The 13085-nt window shown below is 37.4% G+C and overlaps 1 protein-coding gene across 4 annotated transcripts in view; it reads left to right on the top strand.

Moving 5' to 3' along the window:
• The window catches only part of LOC148037425 (cytochrome P450 716B1-like), a 56623-nt gene extending 44023 nt beyond the window's left edge, over positions 1-12600 (top strand). For 2 of the 4 annotated variants that reach the window (XM_087676348.1, XM_087676349.1), the window contains 3 exons: positions 8786-9299; positions 9465-9652; positions 12105-12600. In XM_087676348.1, the coding sequence (XP_087532474.1) occupies positions 8786-9299; positions 9465-9652; positions 12105-12407 (1005 nt within the window). In that variant the 3' untranslated portion in view covers positions 12408-12600. Of the gene's footprint in view, positions 1-7592; positions 8147-8785; positions 9300-9464; positions 9653-12104 lie in introns of those variants that run through there. The other 2 variants (XM_087676352.1, XM_087676351.1) reach the window with 2 other exon arrangements.
• Positions 12601-13085: the final 485 nt, after the last annotated feature.

The raw sequence follows: 13085 nt of genomic DNA, 5'->3' as shown, positions 1-13085 counted from the left end.
GAGCCTTTTTCAAATTAACAAGGACTGTAGCCACCTACCACGGAAGTTACTGTGTGAACAAGAGTTATGAGCCATATTAGTAATTAATGTTAGTGTCTATAGTATGGATAGTCCAAAAATACTATATTTTTGGACAAAACTAGCATATTTTTGAATTGTAAATATCCTAAAAAGCTATGGAAACATCTAGAATAGGGTATACAACAAAACAAGCGGCTTTTTCAGCTAGTTTTGAAGATTTCATGCAAAAAGAAGGATTGGTGAAATTGTGCGTGTTGCGATCGTAGTTTATAGGCAGTAAACAATACTCCGAATAGGAAGGAGCAATCTGAAAGAGTTATCACTTGATGAGGTATCCTGGGGTTTTACCCCCCTTTTGGAGCCAACGAAACCATCAGATTTATAGTCCGAGTATCATATTAGATCTTGGAAGCTTCAGATTGCCGATTTTGCCAAGTTCCCCTCCATAAAGAGCTATTCTTCTTAGCCACAACCCTTCTTCTCTAATTTAGCTATAAATAAGAGGCATGGGGAGCTGTGAGAGTAGTCCGAGCTAGAGGGGAGAGGCCCTTCTCAGGAGTATAGAGCAAGAGGGAGTGGGGCAAGAGAAGCGCGAGCAGGAGAATTCCTCATCAAGAAGACAAAGAGGATACTCCGCGAGCTCTCGAATTCAATTGAACCTCCATCCCTTCTATCCTATTCCCCCCAGTGGAATCAAGACTCTTCTCAATTTCACAAAATTCTTGGTGATCGCTTTTTCCCCTTGTCAATCAAAACTTTGTCAATCTAATTACCCCCAAGCTCCTTTGCCAAATTCCTCCTTTTTGCGATCTCACAATTAAAGATCATGGCCCTGAAAAAGAAAGCACGAAGATTGCGGAGGCAAGAGCTGCTAATAATGTTGTGGACACAATTACTATAAACAGAATGGCAAGTACGGAAATTACAAACAAAGCCATAAATACCGTCAACCAAGCACCCATCATGGATCTTCATGTACTATTTTTTAAAAATAAAAACAACTAGCAAGTCTTGATCCGTGAACATGCAAGAGAAGTTGCATGCATAAAATAAGATTTTATTCAATTCATGCATATAATTTCTTTGAGGAAATTTTAACTGCAAATTCCAACGGGTAACTTAGGTCTGTACAAGATTTGAATCTAAGCAAGTACGAGAAGGTACTATGTCTCTAAAAGATACAATATTTGTGTTTTTTTTTGTGTTGATCAAACAAAATCTCTGATGGGTAATCATCTAATCCTCGGTATATAAGAGACCTTGAGATGCAATTGCCAAATGATAGTGTTCGTAATTAAACTAACCAAGATTTTTTTTAATTACGAGCAAAGACTCACGAAACTCCAAGGGAGTTATCCTCAAGTATGAAATTCTTTCTTAAATTCAGTCCAAATTAACCCCCAAGGAAAAGGACCAGGAAGACTATTGGAAGCTGTTGCTATTTATGCTGAATTGCCTTGAAGTTATCTTGTCTCAAAGTTATTTTGCCACTTATGTTGATTTATCTCAGTATTATTGTTTTTGGAAAGAAAGATTTGTCTTGGAAATAAACTTGTTAAAAGTTTATGTATAATGCATTCAAAATAAGATGTTTGTGATTGCAAGCTAGGTACTGATCTTTTCTAAAATCATCAGGCTAAAAGATGGATGACTGAGTACAGATCACCGACTGAGGTAGTATTTCGGTGAACACACAATGCCGACTGAGGTAGTGTTCTTGATGGTGCTAGACCTCCCCAAGGCCAGCGTGAATAAAACCTACTCTAAGGGTTTTTCTCTTTTGTGTCGCGTTAGTGAGTATAGACCAATCATGACACAGAAGGTCTTGTTGTAGGGAACTCTAGTTGGCATGAGGGGGTAAGGATACTAAGGGGCTTTGGTCACAAATTCCTTGGGCTCTTACAAATTGCAACTACCCTTGGATTTCCAGACCTTATTTGGAAGTTCCAATACTAGTTGGGGAATGAAACTTGGAGAGAATAATACATTCAAACATGAAAATATTTATAAAAGGTCATTTTTTTGAAAGGAACTATTAAGAAGGAATTGCTTTACTACGTTTTTGTGTCGTGAATTAAGGGTGTAACGAATTTGTATCTAGAGATAATTTAAAGAAGCTATTTTTATATGTTGAACCTAAAATGGTAGGTAATTAGATAACTAAAACTACTCTCTCGAGGGAACCCTCGATGGATCCAAACTTATGGCTGGGTGGTCTCAATAAGCTGAGAGCTTTTCTAAGAAGGAATAAAAATCGCAATATGTTTGAGATGGATATTGAAACCCTCAGGAGAATCGAGCATTGGAATATTGTAAGGTTGCTTGGGTATTGCTCTAACAAAGACATCAACATGTTAGTACTTGAGTACATGCTTGATGGGAGTTTAGGTGAGATCCTTCATGGAGTCAGTGGAGGTTTACTAAGCTAGGTAATGAGATATAAGATAGCAATTGGTGCTACCAAGGGTCTTGCCTATCTTCATCACAAGTATGCATATATCATAATCCAAAGAGATGTTAAGTCCAACAATCTATTGTTGGATGAGAGGCTCATGTTGCACACTTTGGGCTAGCGAAAGCTCTTTGGGGCCAATCTCATGAGGAGCTTGTCTCAAATTGTAGGTTCAAGTGGCTACATAGCTCCAAGTATATTGCCTTTAGTTGTGGACATCTCCAAGTTCATGCAATAGGATATATTAATCCCTTGCTACTAGATAATGTTGACAGGATTAATGGAACATGATATGCATGCTACTTTTTCTTAGCCCATATTGGGATAGATTCTAGTAATAATGGCATGCATACGACAATGTATAAAGAAAAGAAAATATTTTAAATACAATTTTCCACATACATTCTTTATATATGTCTCACGTTGACCATTTTGGTTTGGTGCAGGCCGCCATGCAAGCATAAGTGATTTATGGATGGAAAATAAAAATGTACCTATATATGTCTTCGTTGAATCATCTTGGCTTGGTGCAGGCACTACAAGCACATGCCCATGAGTAGAAAAAAAATGCACTTGAAGATCTAACCAATGTAGCTCCATACATAGAAAAGAAAAATGTGTGAACCATCTTTGCCAAGTTTGTGCGAAGAAAATAATAATGCACTTGAATATTTGATCAATGCAACTTGCAGGTCCCCCCAAACTTTCACAGTAGGTCAATGTTGGGGGTCATGACAACAAGTCCTAGCATTATACTCCAATGTGTGATTGGTGCAAGCTTCAATGCTAGGTCACAACAGGTCGCAGTGTGAGGTCGTAGCAGGTCACCTTCAATTCTTTCTCCTAGACAGCTAGGTCGGTTGGACATGAAAGTAGCACCTTAATCAATCCTTTCTCTTGGTCAGCTATTGATGCACTTCTAGTAAGATATATTCTTGAAATAAGTACACAAGCTAGAGTTGCAGTAGATGGCTACTTTCCTATCTTTTTTCCAATGTGATAGCTTGTTCTTCTTTTCTTCTTCTTCTTATCCTTTTACTTTCTCTCTCTCTCTCTCTCTCTCTCTGTCTCTCTCTATCCTATATTCTCTCTCTCCCTCGTATATTTTAGTTTGGTGCCAAACGAATGTTGCAAACCCTAAGTCAAATAAGAAACCTTATCACTTTAGTTATTTTCTTAAGATATTTTCTTTTTCTTAAGATTTCAATAAAGGATTCTCAACACTTGTTGCCCGCCACCTTCAAGTATATGTTCCCCCTACAAAATGATCGAGGGATGAACTATTGTGTAATGAAATATATAAAGAGACTATGTGTTGCTCCTCCTATATGGTCACTGGTGGCTAAAAAAGGTGAGTATATTCTCAAGTTGTGAGTGTGCATGAGAGAGACTCTAGGTGTGTGTCTTGTGTATGTGTGTGTTTTGTGTCAAGTGAGTTGGGAAAATTGAAAATTAAGAACTTCAAGTTTTTACATCCATACCAATAGGAAATTTACAAGTTTTTTACTAGTTTAATTAGCCTTCTGGAAGATGATCCAACTTTTACCTAGAATTTGGCTTTTCTTAATATTGCATAAACCCAAAAGACATTGGGAGGCATTCTAGTTTAGGGAATACCTCCTTTGAAGCATCTAAGTAAGGGCATTTAAACTCTACCTCATCAAATTATGGCATCCTCCACAAACAAGGGTGAGAAAACTCTACCTCATCAAATTATGGCATCCTCCACAAACAAGGGTGAGAAGGGCATGATTAATCCCTTCTCCCATAGAAAGAAATTCTTATCTCTACAAACATATGAAATGTACCTATCTCTAGACTAGGTTTTTCCTCATGAAGCTAAGACTCTACATCCTAAAGATTGAAAACCCAATTATCACAAATTTCTAATGCAAACCAACCACATGAACATTATTAACATATGTACTAACTTTTCAATCAACATGGTCCTCTCCTCCCTCCATCTGTCCTTCTTTCATCCATTAAAATTGTCTTAAATGCTTCCGTAACCATTGTCCCCCTTAAAGCATTTTCCATTTTAGAAATGTGAGTATCGTATGTATTCTCAAATCCCTACATGTAGAACATATTGTGCACAATATTTTCATCTTGTATAGATTCTGCCTTTGAATCTTCAAAGGTAGTTTCTTTCTCTCCTAACCGGCCAAAAAATGATGTTGTTATTACCCTATTTTCCTCTCTTTACGTATATAGACTTGACAAGTTGGTCCTTTCAAGGTAGATAATATAGAGATGTATACATATTATAGAGTCAACCAATACAGGGACAAGACATGTGTCTGATCCTCGACATGAGCAATTGCATCCACACATGCACAAAGATAGAGGTCCACTTGAAAATTACAGAAAGGTAGTTGTGTTTCTGCTACCTAATGACCCAGAGTTTGTACACACATCTCTTACATGTGCACACAACTTGAGGAGAGATGCTATTGTTAATGATAGAAAAATCTACGATGCATTCTTTTCATGTTTCTACTTTGATTTCCATTATCACCCACCCCATTTTCCCAAAAAAAAATTTGTGATTAAAAAACCCACACACAAATACATCAAATCCCTCACCTCAAAAACACAAGTATATCTAATGTAAAACATTACACATACACTTATACACATCTTATATAATCATATTAAAGAGGTTTCGAAGAGAAATATAGAAAAAAGAGAGCAATCGTGCAAGTTTGTGGTGGGTGTGTTGTGTTTGAGAACATCTCTCTCTCTCTCTCTCTCGCTCCCTCTCTCTCTCTCTCTCTCTCAACCATTGAGAGATACCATGGTAAATTGATGTAGCAAAGATAGCTTTTGAAAGCCAAACATGATGTATTGGGCATATAGGTAAAGGACATGATCATTCATGTCTCAAGATGTCTTTATATCATCATAAAGCCTTATAATTCCTTTATTTTTTGTACATGGTTTTGTAATCAATTATACATGGTTTCGTAAGCAATTATACATGGTATTCTATTTCGCAAGATGGGCTTGAGAAACTATTGTGTGGTGGCCAAGTTGGGCAAGTTGGACTTGGCTGCATAAGCTTCTTTTTTGTAAGGTTATTTAAGATGTTTGGTTTAGGTTTTTACAACCGCCTATAGCTTTGTACCACTTAAGATCTAAATTAAACCTTGGCACCCAACCTTCTAATTACCACATTAGCCTAGATGGCCACTTACACCATTCACTGTGCCATTGTTTGTTTGATGGCATACTCTTTCTTTTAGCTAACTCAATTGTGTTGTCATGCATACACATATTTCGTAGAAGTGTATCATGAATAATTAGAAGTTATGGTCTTTGCTATAGAGAAATACATTTTAATTGTGTGTGAATCTTCCTCTTGAGATTGTTGGCTTTTGCACTTCATTACATGTAGAGTGAACTTATATTTATTACACATGAAGGATGTCTTTTTATAAGCAAAGGAAAGTTGCTGTGCACTTACAAAAATGTGAAGTGAGTGAGGTGTAGCCTCATGCGCTTCACAAGGATTCCAAACCAATTAAAGCATGATTAGAATGCCATTGTTAGCTTTGAGGTACTAATCAAGGTTTTCTTGGGTGTGATGCGACACACCCCTTGCCCCCCAAACACCCTTATTGCAAGTGAAAAGAGGTAAACCCTTCTTGCTCCTCAATTGTAAATTTCTTTTTTACTAAACTAAATAAAAAATAACCATTTTCTTAATGTGCACCTTGTGTGTGTACATAGCACGTGGAAACAAAGTAGTGAAGTACTTTTGGCTAGAATGGACTAATGCATATAATTAAAAAAATATTGGTATTTTTTAGTCTTATATATATCCTTAACTCATGATAATTAAGAAAGCTAAGAATTGCTTTATATTAACCTTGTACTAGGAACTAAACTAGCCAATTTCCTTAATCAAAATATTTTCTCTAATACAAAAAATTAATTAAGTTTTACTAAATAATAACAATAAAAGTAATCTATAACTAATCTGTGTTAGTAGTTGAATATTCCTCATTAACAATCAACTATTAGTCATACCGTCTCTGTAAGTATTGAGCTATGTCAAATGGTGGTTAAAATTTAGTTATCGATCTGTTATAGGTTACCTTCACAAGGCTCACTACACTACGGCAATAGGAAGGAGAAGAAATCTGCAAAAGAACATACGAAAAGTGAGAAGCAATGGTGTACAAAATATGTATGTAACTACTTGGTTTGAGGCCTCCTTTTTCCACAACATGGATTTGGTCGTTTCCAATATTTAGTGCTAGGATAAACAAGCCCATGACTATATTTAGATATGGCCTTTTGACTAAAAGTGAAGAGGGTTGCATGTGTGTGTGTGTGTCTATGTGCGTGTGTATGCATGTGCACATGTGTTCATGTATCTATGTGTGCATTTATGCATGTAGGCGCATGGGCATGCAACATGTATATGTGTGGGGAGTGGGGGGGCCTATATAGGGAATTTTGAGAGAACTTAGGAATTCTTAAGACATAGTGACCTATGATTCCCTACAATTAGAAGTAGGGAATTATGTTTGTGTATCCTGTAATATAGGGAATTTTTAAAGATGTAGGAAATAGTCTATATTTACCTTTAATTCTCTACTGTTAGATAGATGTGGGGAATGTGATTTCCTAGTTGTATATAGGGAATACATCCATACACACATAGGAAATATTGCAACATTTCCTGCAATAGAGAAGATATCGTTTTCGTATATAGGGATTGATTAAAAGTTCGTTGCGATAATGTTTTTTCAATATTGATCATTATAATGTCGAGGGAATTTAACCTTAAGCAAAGTTCTTAAGGGGAGGTTGACGTGAACCGTAATTGGTGTGTTTTTGGTTCAAGAGGAATCAACAATGCCGGCCAACGAGACATGGTGGCCGGTATAGTATTAGCAGCCTACAGCATATGCTCACTTGCAGAGACCCTGGAGATGCTGGTTGGGAACAGACAAATTCCATGGACACCTTATTAGTAAGGTCAAAGTAGGCGCGCAAACGATCAAAGAGAGGAGGAATGCACGCAACCGTCTGATCAGCTGTCGTCGATGCGCCAGGGATCAGAGGCAAGCCAGCCAGCTAATTATGTTCAGCGACTGGATAATGGCGCTGATGGAGCAGCTTCGATCATGGGAGCCGGTGAGGATAATAACGATATCAGGCCGGACGCCTGCAGCAGCGGCGGCAGGAGGGAGGCTTGTGGCATGGACGGCAGGGATCTTGTGTGCGAGCCTGTGCTTGCAGCAGCTATGGCGAGTGATAATATGGGGCCGCAGCCGTGGTATGAAAGGATCCACAGCGGCCGCAGGGCGGATGAGGCTGCCGCCCGGGAGCCTGGGCCTGCCATTGATCGGGGAAACCCTAGAAATGCTGGCGGCGAGGGGGAGAGCCGGGGGCGCGTGGGGGTTCGTGGAGAGGCGATTGGCAAAGCACGGCGACGTGTTCAAGACCAGCCTTCTGGGCCGGCCCACGGTGGTGCTCACGGGCCCGGCCGCCCACAAGGCCCTGTTCACGGGCGAGAACAGGATCGTGCGCGTCTCGTGGCCGCGCAGCGTCCCCGCAGTGCTGGGCCCCCGCTCCCTCGTCGCCCTCTCCTCCGCCGACCACGACGCCATGCGCATCCGTCGCGCCTTCATGACTTTCTTGCGCCCGGAAGCTCTGCAGGTGCACCGTCCGCTTTACTTACTACGCACGTCACCCGGAAAATATGTTGGCATTTTTACAAGAAATGTCTTGAAGAGAGAAAATTAGCTATGTGCCCTTGCAATCTCTTCATACCTTGCCTAAATTAAGGGAAGAGGAGACACACACACACACACACACACACACACACTCTCTCTCTCTCTCTCTCTCTCTCTAAAATTTAGATTTTTTTTCATGATTATAGCTTTGTTTATCCTCTCTAGTTTTTACAACTAAAAATAACTTTGTTTACCTTTTCCCTCTGATACCCTTGGTTGAAATATCTTACTTCCATTACTTAGAGTCGTGTACAATAATCAAGTTTCATGGTTGAAAGGCTTTCAATTCAATCACAATGGAACACCAAAGAACGTACCAAATCTAGACTCGAAAGTATTTATAAACCTAGTATAATATGACAAAGACCTCATAATATGTTTAGTCAATTCATATATATTTCAATTTCATGATAAAAATGCTTACACGATTTAGAGTTAATTTCTTAGTTTGGAAATATTTTAGGCAACCCAAAAAACCTACAAATTCTAAACAAATGGGTTGCAAATCTTTATCGATCTTTAATTGGTGTATTTGTTAATAAGAGTATTTTCCTTGTTGCAGCGCTATACTACCCAAACCGACCGCCTCACTAGGGCCTTCTTATTAGACCATTGGGAAGGTAAGTCCCAACTCAAGGTCTATCCCCTCATGAAGCAATTTACTTTCTCCCTAGCTTGTGAGCTACTCATGAGCAGGTCCCATAAGGAAGAACAAGTACTCCTAGAAGAGCCTTTTACTACCATGATGAAAGGCCTCCTTAACTTGCCTATCCCACTCCCTGGCACTAGATTTTCCAAGGCCATTGCAGCTTCAAAGGTCCTTCGTGACCACTTCCAAACATGGATCAATGAGAGGAGAAGCAATCTCGCACAAGGCATTGCCTCAAATGACCAGGATCTCCTCTCTTGCCTCTTGGCTTTCAAGGATAATGATGGTAAGCTATTGACAGATGAAGATATCAAGGACAACATTTTATTGCTACTCTTTGCAGGCCATGACACAAGTACAGTTGTGGCAACCATGATGTGCAAGTTCCTTGCTGAGAACCCAACAATCTTGGAAGAGGTGTGGCAAGGTGAGGGAGTGATCAAAATCGTGTTTCTCTATCGATTGAATTGATATATGAACTTACTTATTATAGATTTTCTTCAAGTTCTTTGGATTCTTTGCAAAATCGAAAAGCTTTCCTAGTAATTTGTTTTAGATGGATTGAGTATGAATATACTAATTGTGTATGTAGAGAACAAGGAAATTGCTACAAGAAAAGGCCCTCATGAGCCACTCAATTGGATGGACCTTCAATGCATGAAACTATCTTGGAGAGTAGTCCAAGAGACACTAAGGCTACAACCACCTGCTCAAGGAGTATTTAGGATGGCCATTGAGGATTTTGAACATAAGGGTTATAGAATCCCAAAATCATGGAGGGTAACAATTCTGTTTGCATTCTTTCTAGCTTAACTGCATTTAATACATGCTAACAAAATATTAGGCGAGGTTTTGTTCAATATTTTTGTATGTGAATGTATGTTTACTAGTGTTTAAAGCAATTCCAAGTTGTTATCAAGGGTTTATCCTCAATAGAGTTGCATGATCTTAACGAAGGTAATGCTTTTTCCAAACTACTCACATTCTCAAAAGTGAAGCTAAACATTTAGACCTTACTACCCTTACCTTATATCATGTGAACTACTTGAGGCCCATCATTTCTTGCTTTTTCTAAATGCTTTATGCCTCCTATCTTATATCACTTTCCCCATCATGGTTATTTTTTTCTTTTGCTCACTTTTCCCATTGAGTTAACATTTTACATTCCTTATTTTATTAGCCTTTCTTTTTTGAAGATTTTGTGTAAATTTTCCTCCTTTTTTTTTTCCTAATTTTTGAGAGCTTTTAATGTATATTTACTACTCTAGCTTGCTAATCACACTTCACATGGTCAATGTCATTGCGAAGCTTGTGAGGCTAGCCTCACTCGCATTGTTTTTTTGTGAGAAAACTTCATTTTTCTCACAAAAATCTAATCAAGCACAACAAATGATACAATTCATGCTTAAATGATGTATTTATTTAAGCTAGTTGAAGGTATGACATACATTATTAGATATTTATTTGATGACACACGTAATAATCTATGATATATTTATTGAAGTTACTTGAAGGTATGATACAAATTTTTATATCTTAATATATATGCACACACGTAATAATCTATGATATATTTATTTAAGCTGCTTGAAGGCATGATAATTTTTCTAATCTCTTAATATATATATATATACACACACACAGCTTGGGGGTGCACCTTATAGAGCGTAATAATCTATGATATGTTTATTTAAGCTACTTGAAGGTATGATAAAAATTCTTATCTCTTAATATGTATATACATACACATCTTGGGGGTGCACCTTATAGAGCATGTAAGATACCACATGTCACATTCAAAAGAAAGGGTATTTTATTTAGTAAAATTTATAGGATTATGTTTACAAAAGAGATATTTAAATGAAGTTTTGAAAAATTTCATAAGTTTACTAAAGTAAAAGGGTTCATTTTATAACCTTATAGCATATAAAGAAAGTGTATTTCTTAATACCTTTTGAATGCATGTTATATAGATGATTTGTTATAGATACATCCCTTTCCACACACACACACACACACACACACACACACACACACACACACACACACACACACACGAGAGAGAGAGAGAGAGAGAGAGAGAGAGAGAGAGAGAGAGAGAGAGAGAGAGATTTTCTTTAAATCACCCACCCACCTACCCAACTGCATATCAATCTCCATCTCAATATCATTGCTTCTTCTTATTATATCCTCATTACTATCACAACGTCTTAATGTATGAGTAGTATTGCTGCTAGTGTTGTTCTTCTTTAGTTACTAGAATACCATGTAGTAATTGGACATCTTCACTTGTTTTTGTAGCTCATGTAATACTCTTGAATGACTCTTTTCCGATCCAATAGAGAAAAGGAAGAGTTTGAACCCTCCTTATTACTATCACAACGTCTTAATGCATGAGTAGTATTGCTACTAGTGTTGTTCTTCTTTAGTTACTAGAATACCATGCTAGAATACCATGTAGTAACTGGACATCTTCACTTGTTTTTGTAGCTTATGTAATACTCTTGAATGACTCTTTTCCCATCCAATAGAGAAAAGGAAGAGTTTGAATCCTAGCTAGTTTTTTTTTTGGGGGGGGGGGGGGGGGGGACAGCTAGTTTTACAACTAAACTGCCAAAAAGCTAGTTCACATAAATACAACATTTAATTTTAACAATTTTAAAGAAATCTTATATGAAAAAATCACTAATGGATGGTTTTTTGTGAACATTGATTCACTAGCTCCCTTGCCACTAGTGAAGATCGGCCCAGAAGTTGCTTTTTGGAGAGAGAAGGATTAATGGCTAAAACATGTACTATTTTTGTTCATTATGACAATGCCATGTGTCACATTTAATGATTTAGATGAGAGAGATGGGGGAGAGCTATGCATTTTTTAAAGATTTAAAGAGTAAAAATAAAATGGGGGAGAGAAAATGTTTATAGTATGCCAACACCATGTGCCACCTCTATATTTAGGCGATAGAGAATTATAGGAGATAGCTTGGTGTTTGCTAAAGATTTTTGTTGTTTTGATATTTTAAAATACCTTAAAATTGTACTATAATATAATAATATAGATTAGTGTAGATTGTTTTGATTCCGGAGCTTTTTACAAATAGATACTATTGTTGAAGGTACTTTATAATTGATTGGTGAGAAATGAAAATTTGAAATACTTTAACAAATCAATAAAATTTTGGCATTATGTAAAACATGTTAACTAAGATGTTCTTGTGGTTATGGGGTGTAGATCTATTGGTCGGCCAACTCCACTCATCGAGATCCAAAGTACTTTCCAAATCCTTCTAAATTTGATCCATCACGCTTTGATGGAGTAGGGCCAACCCCCTACACATTCGTGCCATTTGGAGGTGGCCCAAGGATGTGTCCAGGCAACGAATTTGTGCGGATGGAGATCTTGATTTTTCTTCACCACCTTGTCAATCGTTTTACATGGAGCCTTATAGATCCACTTGAGAAGATACTTGTGGATCCAATGCCATGCCCTGAAAAAGGACTTCCTATATACTTAAAGCCACGCATTCTTCATTAGCATCATTTTCAATGTCTTTGAAGCTTTGCTCAAATAGACTAATAGAAAATATTCAAATGAGTGATATATATATATATATATCAATGTTGCATGTATTGTCATTGTTTGTAATTTCATAAATATTATTATGATATTTAAACTAGAAAGTGCTTGAGGGACCAATCAAAGAGGCCAATGTTCTCAAAGCCTTGGTAGACCCTAACCAAGTACAAGCCAATTACCTCAATGGATTCATATATTATAGTGATCAAAGATGTTAATTAGCTTGTACCTAATGGCACTCATAAGTTGGACCGATTGAGAAACTTAATGACTTGCTTTTGTGGTTTAGTTACCAAGATTGCAATATTTGGTAGTGACATTTGGGAAAGTTGTTGGTACTACAGTATACAAATGATGTCTCAATAAAATCTCCACAAAGGAAGCCCCTCCAAGACTTGATTTCTCTTTATGTGTCCTTTTAGAAACTTACTTAGGAAACATGAGAGGCCTTCACAAACAAGGATTGCCTCAACAACAATATTGTAAACAAAGAATATTTGGACACTTATTTTAGTTTTATGATGCATACTAGTTTAAGTGTAAAAAATTGCATACCTCACAACACTATCAAAATTAAACCAAATATTCTTTAGTCTAAAACAACAAATATAGGAGATCTTCACTATCTAAGGTTTT

Source organism: Lygodium microphyllum, chromosome 4, assembly GCF_053477565.2.
Source record: "Lygodium microphyllum isolate KBCC chromosome 4, Lygodium_microphyllum_v1.1.10, whole genome shotgun sequence".
NCBI classification, from domain to species: Eukaryota; Viridiplantae; Streptophyta; class Polypodiopsida; order Schizaeales; family Lygodiaceae; genus Lygodium; species Lygodium microphyllum.
The sequence above is the reverse complement of the archived record's forward strand: the minus strand, read 5'-3'. Positions and strand labels throughout refer to the sequence as shown.